Here is a 15269-nt window from a genome sequence, read left to right as displayed (position 1 = left end):
ATTATCATATCAATCGTTCTCGAATCCCAATTTCTTATACCGCTGAAGTCACCACACTGAATCCGCGTATGATATCCTTGCGGCAATAGTACTGAGTAGATATTCGAACACTAGCCCCAAAATGACGCGATCTGAACAGGATCCAGGTGGGGTGATACCGATTTCATTGGTGAACTTGTACACTCCATAAGCCCTAGACTGCATCTGGCAGGGCTTTCCCTCCTTGAGGCGTGACATAGGGTTAGATCGTCTGGTTCTCCGTGGCCTGGGGCTACACGCGTGCATATAAAATGCTGCTCCTGCCAACGTCCACGATTTCATTTTCTCCCACCACAAAATCTGTGTTCTTGCGCATATTCAGCCTGGGTCTCTCTCTTCTGTCCTTATCTCGAACGTTCAACACTATAGAACATCCCACCGAGATACCATGTCCCTTAAAGACCGCCTTACCCCCCTTCTCCGTCCATGGGGTCTGATATGGCTGTCTATCGGGCGTATGTGCTTCTCACTCGTCCCGTCCACCACTCTACTAACCCCGCATTGACTCCTCGCAGTGCACTGGCAAGCCCTCAAAGAAGCCATTCGCCAAGACGGCCTCGGCGCACTCAAGCACCCACGCCAGATTCGTGATGCCGCATCGGCAAAGATGTTTAGTATGCTCTGTGAGTAACCTCAATTGTTCCCCGCCACCGACGATCCGCTACCGTAACCCACTGACCACAGATTTTAGCTGCCAATTTCATCGCCTTCGAAGACACAACAATCGTCCCCTCACTCGTCCAAGCCGCCGAAGGCGTGATTCTCGACCTGGGCCCCGGCCCCGGAAACCAAATCCACCGCTTCGACACTGATCGGGTAAAGTATATATACGGCGTCGAGCCAAACCGGCACTACGCGGATACGATAACCGCCAAACTAGACTCCGAGGCAAACGCCGGTCTTCGGGGTCGGTATAAGCTTATCCTCTCCGGCGTAGAGGATCGCGATTCGCTGAGAGATGAAGGGATTACAGAGGGGAGTCTCGATGCCGTGGTGTGTATCCAGGTTCTCTGCGCCGTTGAGGATCCCGCCGCTGTCATGAGGGATGTCTGGAAACTGCTTAGGCCGGGTGGGAAGTTTATCTTTTGGGAGCATGGGTGTAGTCGGGGGGTGCTTACGAGGGTTGTGCAAGGTATGTGTGCTTTTCTTTAGACTTTTTTTCTGGTGGAGCGATTCCAACCTGAAGTGGTGAGTTCGTGTTGGCGGACCGCGGGCTAACGTGGAGAAGCTCTCTGGAACCCTGCTTGGAGCACATTTGTCGGATGTCGGTTGACGCGGAATGTATTGTACGATATTCTCAACTGCGGAGAGTGGGAGAACCCGGAGGATATCGAGGAGCCTGAGGATTTGGTTAGTCTTCTGCCCAGGATTCAAGGTGTGCTTGTCAAGAAGGGGCAAGCGGATGCGGAGAGAAGAAAGACGAAATAGAGACACGGGATCCTGTATCAGTGAATGCCTAGTAGGAGCATAGACTCGGATACCGGGCCAATGACTCGGAACGATTCACACTTTTTCGATATACGCCATAAAGATAGCCCATAGAATGTCCGGAATATGAATATATGGGCCATGTTCTCTTTAACAGATATTTCATTGACTAGGCAGGCACCCTCTGATTCGGAGTGATAGCATTATCTGTCGTGTGCCCTGCGAGGGTCCTAGTCAGTGCGGTCGTCGGCTATATCGATAAGACTCCGCGTTAGGGTATCTGATAGCTCTTGGAGACCCCATTTACCATTCGCGATCTGATGCGCAGTTCATGGTGTATATCTATGGCACAACTACAATGTGCTAGTACGAGTAAGTACCCCCGATAGCTGGAAGAAGCACCAGAGTGAGGAGGCCAACCCAACGTCATCCGGTACCTTCCGGATACTAGATTAAGTTTAGAAAGAAACATGACAGGAAAAGCCCTTGGACTTATCGCCCAAGGCAAGTACGATGGACGGCCGGGTGAGGTCGCTCCTTCCTTCTGGGGAGAAAATATTATATTGCACTGTTGAGGAAGGTGCAACCCGGCAGGGCACCTGCGGTATTTGGACAGAGACTGTGAACAGCGAAAGAAGGTGCGACCCAGTTCGTATGAGCGTACCTGCCAGATTAGGATAATGAAAGTTAGGGATTAAGTGAGGAAGGAGCGACCCATGAGATTGAGATTCAGCTAAATGAGGAAGGGGCCCTTGGTCGCCCGCTCTTTCCCTTATTGTCGAGGACTATGTTAGGCTATTAAGCAAGGTACGACTGGGTCTCGCTCTTTTTGCCACTCGTACTTTGCTTGCATGGGCGAAGTAAAATATGTACAAAACTCTATTTTGACAATCTCACGGTACTGACGCTGACGCGCTGGTACGCAGTACCACTACGACTATCAATCAAGCTCAGAACTTCCTCGTAAACCTAACGTTCCTCAAATCCTCCACCTTCTCGACCCAAACCCTCGAACTGCGAATCTCCTCCCTGCCCAGAACTGCCTCGTACACACCCGCAAACTCCGACGCACTCGTCACCCCATGCGCCTTTGCATCCTCATCCACCTCAACCCGCAGCGCGAGGTATACCTCGTTGAAGCGCACGTTCGTCTCGGCGGTCTCGCGGCAGGCGGCCGTCGCAAAGGAGAAGAGGGCGCCTTGAGTCATTGCTGGGAGAGCGTGCGTGCCGATGTCACCTTGCGCGCCTGTACAGAGGGTCCATGTTGTTGGGTTTGGTTGGGATAAGAGGTAGGGGAGGGTAGCGCGGTAGGCGACTGGAGGTTGCAGTAATCAGATAAGGGAGTTATAGGAGAGTAGAAATGGGGAGGATGGACTTACAGAACGCAGCCTCGAACATGGCGGTCATATTGGCGCGCAGCCGTTCGGTTGTGATGTCCGTCATCGGGAGAGTGATGTACTCGCCGCCGACTAGCATTGAAGTAGGTCGGTCAGCTTGAGCTCTGGGAGTAAAATCTTCGACCCGAAATCCAAATACGCAAGGGCCTTCCTTACCACAAGAATACACATGCTGAAACCCCGGCAATTCACCTGCCCGGACTCTATCCACAACACCCTGGACCCCATCCTCGGCGGTAACGCTCGCCTCGACAAAGGTGATCCCCTCGTCCGATCCGATATGTCGAACGAGCTTATCAGCCGAAGCCTGGTTGCGGACGATAGCGAGGACGTTTCGTCCGGAGTTTAGGGCACCTTTTACGGCGGAGACGCCGATGTTGCCTGTTGCGCCGATGACGAGGACGGTTTCCATGTTGGATGTGTAAGTCGGAGTTGGACTGAGAGTGCTGATTTCTGAAGAAGATGATACTGGACGCTTGACTAGGTCTATCTATCTAACTCTTCGAAGTATATATATCGCGCTTAGTATGGGTATAGTGGATCTACCAGCGATGACAAATGTCGCGCCCTCGGTCTTAAGATGCAAGATGCCGAAGCGCGAGGCCGAGCCGCTGACAAATAACAGATACCAGAACATCTTGATGAGAAATAAGAACCACTCCCCGACGTCAGACATTGGAAAGTTTGTTCCTTGGAGGTCGAGCTCATCTGACCCAGACCCTTGGCTCTACCAATTACCGCAGAACTATCGGCAGCATGTGCCTGGTCTACGGATAAAAGGCACATAAGCCCTAACAAGGGGAGCCAAAGCCAACAGTGAGCCAACAACCCGCAACGCCCGAGTGCTGAAAGCGAGATGCGTAATGAAATATGATACTTCTCAGAAGGTCCAAGTCGTGAATTGTTGCCCGTTGCTTGAATAAGATTCTGGTCGGACTCTCAAACGAATGATAGGGACAGATTGTCAGTGAGCATGGGAGAAGCTATACTGATCGATTCTCCCTTATGGCAAGGTGCATCGCAGGAAAGGTGTGACTGGGTGACCTGACAGAGGCGGAAGGTACAAGGTACAATAGTTGATCGCTCTTTCCTCCCGGTTACAATGTACCCGGCAAGGAAGGTGCGATCTAGCGCTTGTTAGAGTCGCACCTGCCTCATGGGATTGATACTACAGGTAAGGAAGGAGCGACCCCATCGTGCCTTCTGTATGCGTTTGATTCGGATATGGGTCGCTCCTTCTGTTCTCGGGGACGGGGTAAACTAGGGAGGAAAGTGCGACCAGGGAGGACTTTAATCGTGCCTTCCTCTTATAGTAGAAGCAATACAGGGAAGGCGCGACTGGTAATTTGATCGTACCTTCCATATCTGATGAACCGAGGCACGGGTTTCTCCTTGTCCAATAAGAGAAGGGGTGTATTCAGGGTACTCAGGGTTCCAAGTCTCCATTCCACGGCAACGTTACTTTGATGTGCACGGAAATAGCAGTGCGTCAGTAGGACTTTGTTAGCTCCATTGTACGGAACCGTAAAAGAACTGAAAAGAGACCTTTGGTTTACTTGATAGAAAGATATTATTTCAGGCAAACAAAACATCTTGATCGAAGAGTATAAACTGTATTCACCGGCTCCGCCAACCCCGAGGTCGGTTGGCGCTCGACGCCACATCCCTGACACCACAATTCCTGTTCTTGCGCAGCTGGTAGTAGGTATTCGAATAGAGACACAGACAGCATCTAATAGGTGGAACTCAACTAACTGTGCATTGTCTTGTTCTCGGACAATGGAGCTATATTTCATCACGATGCATAAAGAATGACATGACCCTGCATAACCAAGACCCTTCGCTGGCAATTCACCCGAAGCTTCGGCTGAATTCCCCTGGCGCAGCCCCGCATTTCCCCACGAATCTAGGAAGGAGCCCGTTGATCGTCGCATTCGGGAAATGATGTGCGGGGACTACGCAAGTAATTTTGCACGCAACGACTCTATTCGTGCGAAAATTAGGTGTTGGATTGTTGCGATGGCTGGACCATACGACAGTGCATCCCGAGTCAGTACAGGACAGTGGAGATTGTACATATTCTTCAATGCGCTCAAGATGTTTCCCATGAGCTAGACCAAGCTCGCTTCGATTGAACTGTCGTCGAAATGCATTTGTCCAAACTCCTCACGTTCCTCGCAGCAGCGACCTCGGTCTCCGCAGGGACCCTCCCCCGGTCCAGGAAAACATGCGTCGTCCCGGCTTCAGGGACAAACACGACCGACGATGCACCGGCAATCATCAGAGCCTTCAAGCGCTGCGGCCGCCGTGGAAAAGTCGTCTTCAAACCCACGACATACCATGTCAACTCGGTCATGGACATCCGCTGGCTCGAGGACGTCGAGATTGACTTTCGAGGAAATCTACTGGTCTGTCCACTCCATGCATAAGTATAACATTTTGCTGACCAGCGTGCAGTGGAGCACCGACATCCCCTACTGGCTCAACAACTCGCTGGAAGTTGGGTACCAGAACCAATCGACGGCGTGGATCCTCGGCGGGAATAATGTGCGCTTCAACGGCCATGGGGTCGGTACCCTCGACGGGAACGGGGACTATTGGTACGAGTGGATTCGGGAGCAGGAGAATACGTCGAATTATCCCGGCCGGCCGATCGCGTTGACGTTTAACGGGTTGACGAATTCGGTGGTGAGGGGGGTGAATTTTTTGCGCAGTCAGATGTGGTATGTTCAGCTTTTCCTTCTCATTATTGCTCCATGTGGTGATGCTTGGGCTGGACGGAGGGCTAACGGTGTCTTGGTAGGACGCTGGCGATCATCTACTCGCACCACGTCGACTTTGAGAATATCTTTGTGAACAATACCGGGAACAGGGTCGATAGCTGTATGTCCTATTCTTAGCCTTCGCAGGCCAACAAACATTCGCTGTGGTTGCTAACGATATCAGCAAACACCGACGGCGCCGACACGATCCGCTCCTCGCATCTCAACTTCAACAACCTAACCGTCTACAACGGCGACGACAGCATCTCGTTCAAAGCAAACAGCACAGACATTACTCTGCGGAACTCGCACTTTTACAACGGGCTCGGCGTGGCAATCGGTAGCATTGGCCAGCTAAATGACCAGTATGAGACCGTTGAGCGGATCAGGGTGGAGAATGTCAAGTTTGAGAATACGCTGCACGCGGTGAGTCCACATATCGACGTACTATACATAGTGAGGGCAGCGTTAACGTAAGCAGGTCTACTTTAAAACCTGGACGGACGACCAGAATGGGTATCCGCCTAATGGAGGTGGTGGTGGGCTTGGATGTGAGTCTCTCACCACACTTGGACATCGCGAGTTCAGATAATAGGTAAACTAACCTATGGCAGACGCCTCGGACATGCTCTTCAAAAATCTCCAGACAACCGACATGCGCGGCTCCGCAGTGGCAATCTCGCAATGCACACGCTTCAGAGGCGCCCCGGGACAGGGCAACTGCACAAACTCGCAGTTCCAGATCCGAGATATCACAATCGCAAACCTGAAGGGGACGACAGAGTCGGAGCGTGTTACGAGCTTCCAGTGTAGTGCTGTAGCACCCTGCACGAATATTGGCATGTTTGGGATTGATTTGGAGTTTGCGAACGGGACTGCTGCTGAGGAGTATCTTTGTGGGAATGTCAAGGATCCGAGGGGGTTTGAGTGTACCGGGGAGGTTTGTGTGGGTGGGAGTGCGACGGGGGAGTGCTAGATTGCTTTTGGCTGGGGCTTGGACGGACCTTGGAAGAAGTGTCGAGCCTTAAGATGGACAGTGCACTGGTACTATGAACCCAATGACAATTGGCATCTGGAACTTGAACATTAGGCAAAAAGTACACATGCGACAAAATGTTAATCCAAGGAATTTTCTAGTATATTGAAGGTTATAAGGAACAGGGAATTCATCCAAGATTACGCCCTGCGTGCAAAATATCATGGCACGGTTTTAGCTTAAGGGCAGCTAATCGAGCCTACCTCAAGGTCTCCTCAATGGTCCTGTAGTGTGCCTCTATGGGCCACGCCTAGTCGATTAATTATCTTCGAGAGCAAAGCGCACAACATCCGTGAGTAATCTCGGACTAAAATTTTGCCCACTGCCAGGTTACCCCACACGGACGGTACCTCGGGGAAGCCTTCAGGCGTGGTGCCAGGGTGGAAGAGGGGAGTTCGGGGTAAGATCCACCGAGTGTGGAGTGACCCCAGTCCTCCACGAATACGTATGCTTTGGAGTAGGCCCAGCTAAGACGGGGAATTGGAGATCGGCAGAATTAGTTCAACCGTAGCCTCCCTCCGCTCGAAGCGTGGTCCAGGATGCGTACATAAAAGCTGGATACTATCCACGGCTGTCTCACCCCGAGGCAGGACACACTAGTCAGCATGCTTATCCTCCGATCCCTGGCCTTTGCATCCGGGGCACTAGCCTCGTGCTGGCGCAATACGACCTGTACAGGCCCTATAGCGGCAGCCTTCTCTGGACCTTGGGACGAGAACAATTTTGCGCCGGCGTCACGGACTGTGCAGCCCAAATCCATCCTCTCGCTTCCAGCCGGAGAGTCCATCTCTGATTATCCATCCAATACCATACCCTCTATCAATAGCAGCGATGGAGGCCTCGTCTTTGACTTTGGCCTCGAGGTCGGCGGAATCATCACAATCGACTATGTTCTCTCCGCAGCGAATGCAACCCTCGGCCTCGCATTCACCGAAGCAAAGGACTTTATCGGTCGAAAGTCTGACAACTCCAACGGCGGCACCGGGGCTGATCTTGCCTTACTCACCACGTTGTCCGAAACCGAAGGCTCCTACACAATGCCCGACGCCAAACTGCGCGGCGGCTTCCGCTATCTGACCGTCTTCCTCGACTCGGATGCAGACGCAACTCTCGAAATCAAAGACATTACCCTGGAACTGGCCTTTCAACCCACCTGGTCGAACCTCCGCGCCTACCAGGGCTACTTCCACTCCTCGGATACTCTACTCAACAAAATCTGGTACGCAGGCGCCTACACACTCCAGACAAACTCCGTCCCCGGAAACACCTGCCGCGTCAACCCAAGCTCCGCAACAGGCTGGAATAATAATGCCTACTGCGGTCCGGGAGACAGCCTCCTCCTCGACGGCGCAAAGCGCGACCGGTGGGTCTGGATCGGGGATATGGGCGTCGCCGTTCCTTCCGCGTCAGTGAGCACGGGGGACCTCGAGAGTACGAAGAATGCACTGCTGGCGATTTGGAATTACCAGACATCGAGCGGACTGTTACCCAAGGCGGGCCCGCCGTATCTAAAGGCCGATAGCGATACGTATCACCTGTGGACGATTATCGGGACGTATAACTATTTTCTGTTTAGCGGGGATACGGAGTTTCTGCTTGACTTGTGGCCAAAGTATACCAAGGCGCTGGAGTATAGTCTTGGGAAGATCACGGGTGATGGGCTGCTCAATGCGACGCAGACGGCGGATTGGGGGAGGTGGAATTATGGGACTGTCGCTGCTTCGGCGAATATGCTGTGCGTTCCCCTCCCCATCTATCTTACTACGATGAGACTAACAAGATACAGCCTGTACCGCGCCCTGACAACAGCCGCCTTCCTGGCTCCCTTCGCCTCCGACGAGACCGATTACACCTCACTCGCCTCAAGCCTCCGCACCGCAATAACAACACACCTCTACGACTCGTCGGTCGGTGCCCTGCGCGACTCCCCCAACGCAACCCTCTACCCGCAAGACGCAAACAGCATGGCGCTCGCCTACGCCCTCTTCGAACCCGGCAGTGCCGAATCCGAAGCGATAGGCACCTACCTCGAATCAAACTGGACGCCCACCGGTCCCGAGGTCCCCGAACTACCGAACAACATCTCGCCGTTTATTTCGTCCATCGAACTCGAGGGCCATTTCGCCGCCGGACACCCGGAGCGCGCTATCGAGTTGATCCGCCGGCTTTGGGGGTGGTATCTCAACCATCCGAATGGGACCGAGTCGACCGTCCCCGAGGGGTTCCTTGTTGATGGGAGGTGGACGTATCGCGGGGATAGAGGGTACAGGAATGATCCGCGGTACATGTCGCATGCGCATGGGTGGAGTTCGGGCCCGACGAGTGCGTTGACCGAGTATGCTGTGGGATTGAGGATTACGGAGCCGCGGGGGGCGGAGTGGAGTTTGAAGCCGGCGTCTTTCAAGGTGGATGGGTTGGGGAGTGCGAGTGCGGGGTTCACCACTGAGCTTGGCAAGTTTAGTGCGGCGTTTCAGGTTAAGGGAAAGAGAGTCAAGGTGTATTGGAATACGCCCAAGGGGACCAAGGGCTGGGTGGAGGTTCCGGGGGCGAAGGGGCGGTGGGTGAAGGGGGGTGAGGGGAGCCTTACTGTTTCTCTGAAGTAAGCATTGCGCTTGGTTGACGCGGTGAGTGGGATAATCGGTGCATTGCTTAGTGATGGTTATGTCATGAGGTCCCTTGAGGATCGTAAGTATTCACGGATTTGATTGACACAATCCAGATCATATTTCCTAATATGGTTGCGGAAAGAGGCATGGGCTCATGGGCACCCACTAACCAGCGTCTTCATCCGAGCTTCTTTCTCAGCTAAAATCTCTCTATCATCAGCTACATATTGCGGGATAGCTCAACATAAACTCATTCCATTCCCTTCGTCAAGTCTTGTCAACAATATATCACATCGAATCATATACTGAAACAACCTCAAACACTCGACCCCTACCCTCTACCTAGTCGAGTAGAGCTCAGAGCCAAGTGCGGTTCCCCTTGTGAGACAAGAACCCACCCGCATTCTTCTCCACAGTCGCATTCTCAATAACATTTAGAATATCCTTGACCGAGTCCACGGGCTGCCTCGCCCCATTAAAGGTAGGCGAGTACTCCTTGAACTTGGCAAACACAGCCCCTGCGCCAGCGAGCTGTTCCTCCGTCACTGTCGGGTTGATCAAAGTTAGTCCTCGGCACACCAACATCGCCATTCATTCACACAAGACCGGCAGTGGCAAACGTACAGTTCTCAAAAAGCCCCGTATCAACCATGCCCGGACAGACACTCAGAAACAAGACGCCCTGCTCCGCATACTGCGCGCTGAATTTGGCAACGGCCATGTTGAGCGCGACCTTGCTGATCGCGTACGAGGTCGCGGTAGGGAGGGGCAGGCTCGTGACCATGTCGACATCCGCGTGGCCGCTGGAAATGGCAATGACCTTTTTCGCGGTTCCCTTGAGGATCAGGGGAGTGAAGAGGTTGAAGAGGTGGATCTGCGCGACCGTGTTGGTTTTGAAGTTTGCGACGAGGTTCTCCTCGAGGCCTTTGGGGTCCTTGCCGCTGTGATCCATTTGTTAGATCCGAAATGGAGATTCAGGGATTCAGTAGAGAAGAAGAAGAACGGATGCGGACTTACAGAACACCGATGGGATCAAACTGGTCATACGTCGTGAGGTATGCGGCGTTGGCAATGAGGTAGTCCAGGCTTCCGCCGGTGATCTTTGCGGTCTCGGCGGCTGCGGCCTCGAGAGAGTTGTAGTCGTCCAGGTCACTATAAACCACATGGATGTTGGTACGTCCGGAGAGTTCTTCGGAGATACGCTTCTCAGTTCCTGCCTTGTTGCGGACGAGGGCGATGACGGTGTTGTCGGGGTTGCTGGAGAGGTTGGAGAGGAATGCCCACTGTGCAGTGTCAGTTTCGCTCGTGTATGAGCGATGGATAGTTGTTACATACTCCGATTCCGCGCGAGGCTCCTGTAATAGCGTAGAAAGACATGTTGAGGAGAGTGGTTGCTGTTGATTGCGGTGCTGTGTTGTTCTGTTGCTGCTGCTGTTGGACGATGAGACCTACAACGGTCGAGTATTTATAGCAGAGACCGGCCATACTCTTTTACATAGTGTATGTTTGGTTGATAGATACTTGATTTCCAATCTCGATTTCAAAGCTTCAGATACGCTCGCAAGCGCAGACCATGTCCATCCTGACCATACTCCCATCGTGGAAACAGGTGCTCTGATTCGGGCTAGCGCCGCGAAAAGTTGCTTGCTTTGCCCAAACCCACAGCCGCAGCTCTCGAGCGTGGGGCGCCAAGTATCTTGTCTACTAGTTTATTGGCTGCTCATCTTACAAATCGGCCGGCTTGCGGCGCCCTAAATTAGCGCGGATCTAAGGTTAAATAAGCCCAGGCCTCCGCATTTCGAGGACGGGCAACTTTGCGCGAGATTCATCTTCATCGTCGATAAATATGGCTCGGAGTTGTGGGACTTGTAGAGGTATCTTCTGGAACTGCGACGAAACTGTTCTCTGCTGACCAATACTGCAGACCGTCGCATCTTGTGCGATCGTGCGGCGCCCACCTGTACGCAATGCGCTCGGTCGAACCGGGTCTGCAAGGGGTACGGCATCCGTCTATCATGGCCGAAATCAAACGATGCGAGACGAGCTTTGGTGGGGAGGGTGTCTCATGGCCGAAGGACAGCCCGCCCGCTGGCCTATTCAACTCTGGTCAATGTGTCCGACTTTGACATCAAAATGCACTACTTGCTCTCCCATGGATGCCCGTCCCGTAGGTGGTTCTCCTTGCTCTTTGGAAACAGACACTTACCGACAGCAGACGACAGCTCACTGTCTCTCAAGATCCCCATTCCATTCACTGCGTTGACATATACCGATACAGATGCCCAACTACTCGCATACTGCAAGTACCATTACCCGAGCACTGAACCAAACTAACTGCCCCAGTCGAATCCACAGCGTCGAAATCCCTCGCCATCCTCAGCCACAACCCCAAAGACCTAGGCCGCACTCTCCTCCGCATGGCTTTAATCAACAACTCCCCCTCCTCCACCGCCGTCCTCCGCGGCCTGCTCGCCCTCGCCTCCATTCACCGCTACGGCCTCCAACCCCAGGGTTTCGAGCTTAAGATATCCGCAATAAAGGCCCTCGGTGAAGCCTCGCATTCCGCCATCGGTCCCGCGGAGGCCCTCCAGCATGTCGCCGCTGGAATTCTCCTGTGCTCATTCGAAATCCACAAGGCGTCGTGCACCTCGTCGCAGTGGTGGTGCTTCGTCACCGGCGTGAGGCAGGTCCTCAATGCTTCCTGTTGGCTGCCGTTCCGCCAGGACGGTACCTTTACTGCGTTGTTGGATTGGGTATTCTATCACGAGACGTTGGGGCGCTTTAGTCTCTTGCATTGGCGGCCGACCCTACACGTGGAGGAAGAGCCCCAATCGGCTGTGGACTCGGGTCTATGTATATTTGTATGTGACTCGTCGAGGTCGGCTGTGGATACAGTGCTAACATTGTGAGGTCGACAAATTAATACCATCGTCGTCAAACGCGCTGCTATGGCTATTTAAGCAGGGCTGCTTTCACCTCGCGACATCCACGGATCCCACTGAATGTATCGAGCCCCTTCGCGCCCTGGCTCGAGAAATACAAGACACCACCCTCCTTGACAGTCCAGACCCAACCCTCGAGCTCTTCCAACTATCCATCCTCGTCTACCTCAACCGCATGACAAACTCGGCCCTCGAACCCAACCTCACCACCCAAGCCCGCATCACCCGCGCCTTCACCATCTTCACCACACTCAAGTCCTGCCCGCGCCAACTCCCCTTATTCATCATCGGTTGCGAGGCGCGTACCGATGAAGAGCGGTGCATTATCCTCGAACTCATAGACCGGACGGAGGCCGCAGCGTCCTCGCGGTCAACGTTTATCGTCAAGGCGCTGACCAAGGCCGTCTGGGTGCAGGATGACCTTGCCGGGGAGAGAGAGCTGGATTATCGGGAGAAGATGGATGCGATTGTTAGTGTTTGTTCGCTTTTGCCGACGTTTGTATAATTCCGTGTCTGTTTGTTATATGCACGACTGGTAGACGGCCATGTGATCAACCAAGCACACTTGTCCGACATTGGTTTGATCGTTGGCCGGGACTCGGCACATGCAGCTTGCATCCCGAGTTCCTCTCGTGCAAGTTCGATATTATACCTAGAGGCTAGACGTAAGCTCACGACGAGCCTGCGGCGCATTCAAGGCAACCATGGCCAGTGCTTTGGCGACCTAATATTCCCATCCACGCAGGGCACGTGGACACAGAACGGGTCACCAAGTTCTCTACATAGCAAGCCGCTGGAAGCGAGCCAGAGGGAGACTGCGAGTTCTTACACTCCTCATGAGACCGCCTTTGAGGGATACTGCAGCAAGTTATGTTCAAGCTGTGCCCAACCCCCAGGTAGTACGTACATTCGCCAAGCCAACGCTCGAACCCTGCAGACACCACGACCTTTGTATTTCCAGCTGCCAACCCGCCTAATATGACGCTAAAATGTCCGATAGCACGCAAGATCCACGTGGCTGCATTCACTCAGTCTGTCAATGGTTCGCGTGCCGCACTTGGCTCCCCGCAATTGTTGGAGTATATGGTGTCATTGAAGAACCGCCGTGATTCTGCCAATGAATGGCAATCAGGGACTGTCAGATCTTAACACCGATGGACCGCGACGACTCCGAAATGCGATTGCTTATGAGTGATGGAGCTTATCGCCGATGAGACGTTGCATGACTTCTTCGCGCGATTGCGGTGCGTGATGGTGTGAGAGGGGGTGAGGGGTTTATATATAAGAGTGTTCAAGATGCTCGAGGGGTACTCGATACGCAGCGATATACCCATTCCAAGAGAGATAATCCGAAATGGCCCCATCTATTGCCGAAGCACCCAAATCCGAGGTCGTCGTGCCCGTCAAGGCCGATGTCGCCTCCACCGAAACAAAGCCCAAGATCCGGCGCATCATTGACGAAGAAGGAGGAACCACCACCGCTACAGTATGCTGACATCTCCCTCACCCAAGCCCTGCACAGCTACTTACTCACCGACTCCAGTTCCCCCACTACCTCCCCGTCTGGGACCACAGCGAGAAATACCCACCCCTCGAACCCTTCACACACACCGAGCACGGCCTCAACGCAGACCCGACCTTCCCCGACCTGCTCCTCCCCGGCTCGAAGATTCAAAAACTCACCCCGTCCACGGGCTCCGAGGTCTCCGGCGTGCAGCTCTCGAAACTCTCCGATAAGGGCAAAGACCAACTCGCCCTCCTCGTCGCACAGCGCAAGGTCGTCGCCTTCCGCGACCAGGACCTCGCCTCCCTGCCCATACAAGACGCCCTGGATTTCGGGGGATATTTTGGCCGCCATCATATCCATCCTACATCTGGTGCTCCGGAGGGATATCCGGAGATCCACCTGGTCCACCGAAACGGGAACAAGGGTGCCTTTGACGCCATCTTCGCGGAGCGGAACAGTACCGTTGGATGGCACTCGGATGTAACATATGAGCAGCAGCCTCCCGGAACGACCTTCCTGTATATCCTGGATACGCCGGAAGTCGGCGGGGACACGGCGTTTGTGAATCAGGTCGAGGCGTATAATCGGTTGTCTCCCGCGATCAAGGAGCGGCTGCATGGGCTCAAGGCAGTGCATAGTGGGTTTGAACAGGCGGAGTATAGTCGACAAAGGGGAGGTGTTGTGAGAAGGGAGCCCGTTAAGAATGAGCATCCGCTTGTACGGACGCATCCCGCCACGGGGGAGAAGGCCTTGTTTGTTAATGGGGGGTGTAAGTTTACCATTCTTTATTTTTCCTTTTTTTTTTCCCCATCCCAATTCTCTTTTAGTTTCCCGGGATTGCCGTATCGGCTGGTCAAGCAAGTATACTAACAAATGACCGCAGTCACCCGAAGCATCGTCGGCCTAAAGAAAGAAGAAAGCGACGCGCTGCTGCAGTTCCTACTCAACCACATCGGCCGCGGGATCGACTACCAGGCCCGAGTCAAATGGGCGCCCGGGACAGTTGTCGTCTGGGATGTAAGTTGCCGCCTCTGTTCTCAGCCTTGGGAGATGAACGTTAGCTGACAATCGTGTAGAACCGCGTCACGGCACACTCGGCCATTGTCGACTGGACGACGGGGGAGCGCCGGCACTTGGCGCGCATTACACCGCAGGCGGAGAGGCCGTATGAGACGCCGTATGTGGCGGAGGAGTAAATAATTGGTACATAGTTCAACTTTCATTTCCCTTAGCAATAAATACTTGAGATATCTGCTACTGGAAACATGCGAGGCAATCTATGGATGGTATTCTCTGAAACAACACCTTCATACCCCTGTTCCAATGATCGCCTGGAAACAAAATAGAGGATGAAAGGGTGAAACCCCGGCCCACCAGCAGGCCGACGATAAATGACAGGAGATTGCGGGAAAACAAGGGGAAAGCATAGCATGATAGATGGATGCATGCGTATAGAAACGGGGAAGCAATCAAGGAACAATCAGGCTATATGAAGCCAGTATCACGCGGTGCTAGCGGATAGGTCAAGTGGACGACGATGTCCAACAATCCC

General features: G+C 53.5%; 6 protein-coding genes across 6 annotated transcripts; 4 read left to right on the top strand and 2 right to left on the bottom strand.

The window, feature by feature from the left end:
- Positions 1 to 219: 219 nt before the first annotated feature.
- BJX68DRAFT_30355 (class I SAM-dependent methyltransferase) lies at positions 220 to 1539 on the top strand. Its single transcript, XM_071048937.1, has 4 exons — positions 220 to 494; positions 555 to 662; positions 731 to 1171; positions 1268 to 1539. Exons 1-4 carry the CDS (start codon positions 428 to 430, stop codon positions 1465 to 1467), a joined length of 816 nt encoding a protein of 271 aa, XP_070901457.1. The 5' UTR covers positions 220 to 427; the 3' UTR covers positions 1468 to 1539.
- Positions 1540 to 2198: 659 nt separating this feature from the next.
- On the bottom strand, positions 2199 to 3335 carry BJX68DRAFT_232059 (uncharacterized protein). Its single transcript, XM_071039430.1, has 3 exons — positions 3021 to 3335; positions 2847 to 2936; positions 2199 to 2782 (listed from the first exon to the last, which is right to left on the bottom strand). Exons 1-3 carry the CDS (start codon positions 3274 to 3276, stop codon positions 2418 to 2420), a joined length of 711 nt encoding a protein of 236 aa, XP_070901456.1. The 5' UTR covers positions 3277 to 3335; the 3' UTR covers positions 2199 to 2417.
- A 1676-nt stretch (positions 3336 to 5011) lies between these two features.
- BJX68DRAFT_253878 (pectin lyase fold/virulence factor) lies at positions 5012 to 9265 on the top strand (the record flags this gene model as incomplete). Its single annotated transcript, XM_071042801.1, has 8 exons — positions 5012 to 5272; positions 5322 to 5587; positions 5668 to 5747; positions 5811 to 6052; positions 6108 to 6177; positions 6241 to 6595; positions 7267 to 8397; positions 8449 to 9265. The coding sequence occupies 8 exons, from the start codon at positions 5012 to 5014 to the stop codon at positions 9263 to 9265; spliced, it is 3222 nt and encodes a 1073-aa protein (XP_070901455.1).
- A 360-nt stretch (positions 9266 to 9625) lies between these two features.
- BJX68DRAFT_253877 (uncharacterized protein) lies at positions 9626 to 10645 on the bottom strand (the record flags this gene model as incomplete). Its single annotated transcript, XM_071042800.1, has 4 exons — positions 9626 to 9813; positions 9893 to 10209; positions 10286 to 10551; positions 10604 to 10645. The coding sequence occupies 4 exons, from the start codon at positions 10643 to 10645 to the stop codon at positions 9626 to 9628; spliced, it is 813 nt and encodes a 270-aa protein (XP_070901454.1).
- An 840-nt stretch (positions 10646 to 11485) lies between these two features.
- On the top strand, positions 11486 to 12952 carry BJX68DRAFT_30323 (uncharacterized protein). Its single transcript, XM_071048936.1, has 2 exons — positions 11486 to 12129; positions 12179 to 12952. The coding sequence occupies exons 1-2, from the start codon at positions 11686 to 11688 to the stop codon at positions 12713 to 12715; spliced, it is 981 nt and encodes a 326-aa protein (XP_070901453.1). The 5' UTR covers positions 11486 to 11685; the 3' UTR covers positions 12716 to 12952.
- A 510-nt stretch (positions 12953 to 13462) lies between these two features.
- On the top strand, positions 13463 to 14950 carry BJX68DRAFT_30316 (TauD/TfdA dioxygenase family protein). The gene is made up of 4 exons (XM_071048935.1): positions 13463 to 13696; positions 13754 to 14486; positions 14601 to 14734; positions 14794 to 14950. Exons 1-4 carry the CDS (start codon positions 13565 to 13567, stop codon positions 14911 to 14913), a joined length of 1119 nt encoding a protein of 372 aa, XP_070901452.1. The 5' UTR covers positions 13463 to 13564; the 3' UTR covers positions 14914 to 14950.
- The last annotated feature ends 319 nt before the right edge of the window (positions 14951 to 15269 follow it).

The sequence above is a fragment of the Aspergillus pseudodeflectus genome (genome assembly GCF_044049435.1).
Source record: "Aspergillus pseudodeflectus strain CBS 756.74 chromosome Unknown BJX68scaffold_11, whole genome shotgun sequence".
NCBI classification, from domain to species: Eukaryota; Fungi; Ascomycota; class Eurotiomycetes; order Eurotiales; family Aspergillaceae; genus Aspergillus; species Aspergillus pseudodeflectus.
This window is presented reverse-complemented; position numbering and strand designations above follow the sequence as displayed.

What these genes read in the sequence shown, in the direction of transcription:
- BJX68DRAFT_30355 (XM_071048937.1), top strand. Translation starts at nt 428, where the DNA reads ATGTCCCTTAAAGACCGCCTTACCCCCCTTCTCCGTCCATGGGGTCTG. An exon ending in AAAGATGTTTAGTATGCTCT is followed by an intron (nt 663 to 730) that starts GTGAGTAACCTC and finishes CACAGATTTTAG; the next exon opens with CTGCCAATTTCATCGCCTTC. An exon ending in GCTTACGAGGGTTGTGCAAG is followed by an intron (nt 1,172 to 1,267) that starts GTATGTGTGCTT and finishes AACGTGGAGAAG; the next exon opens with CTCTCTGGAACCCTGCTTGG.
- BJX68DRAFT_232059 (XM_071039430.1), bottom strand. Translation starts at nt 3,276, where the DNA reads ATGGAAACCGTCCTCGTCATCGGCGCAACAGGCAACATCGGCGTCTCC. An exon ending in TCAGCATGTGTATTCTTGTG is followed by an intron (nt 2,937 to 3,020) that starts GTAAGGAAGGCC and finishes CTTCAATGCTAG; the next exon opens with TCGGCGGCGAGTACATCACT. An exon ending in CATGTTCGAGGCTGCGTTCT is followed by an intron (nt 2,783 to 2,846) that starts GTAAGTCCATCC and finishes TGCAACCTCCAG; the next exon opens with TCGCCTACCGCGCTACCCTC.
- BJX68DRAFT_30316 (XM_071048935.1), top strand. Translation starts at nt 13,565, where the DNA reads ATGGCCCCATCTATTGCCGAAGCACCCAAATCCGAGGTCGTCGTGCCC. An exon ending in GAGGAACCACCACCGCTACA is followed by an intron (nt 13,697 to 13,753) that starts GTATGCTGACAT and finishes CACCGACTCCAG; the next exon opens with TTCCCCCACTACCTCCCCGT. An exon ending in GGACAGTTGTCGTCTGGGAT is followed by an intron (nt 14,735 to 14,793) that starts GTAAGTTGCCGC and finishes ACAATCGTGTAG; the next exon opens with AACCGCGTCACGGCACACTC.
- BJX68DRAFT_30323 (XM_071048936.1), top strand. Translation starts at nt 11,686, where the DNA reads ATGGCTTTAATCAACAACTCCCCCTCCTCCACCGCCGTCCTCCGCGGC. An exon ending in ACTCGGGTCTATGTATATTT is followed by an intron (nt 12,130 to 12,178) that starts GTATGTGACTCG and finishes TAACATTGTGAG; the next exon opens with GTCGACAAATTAATACCATC.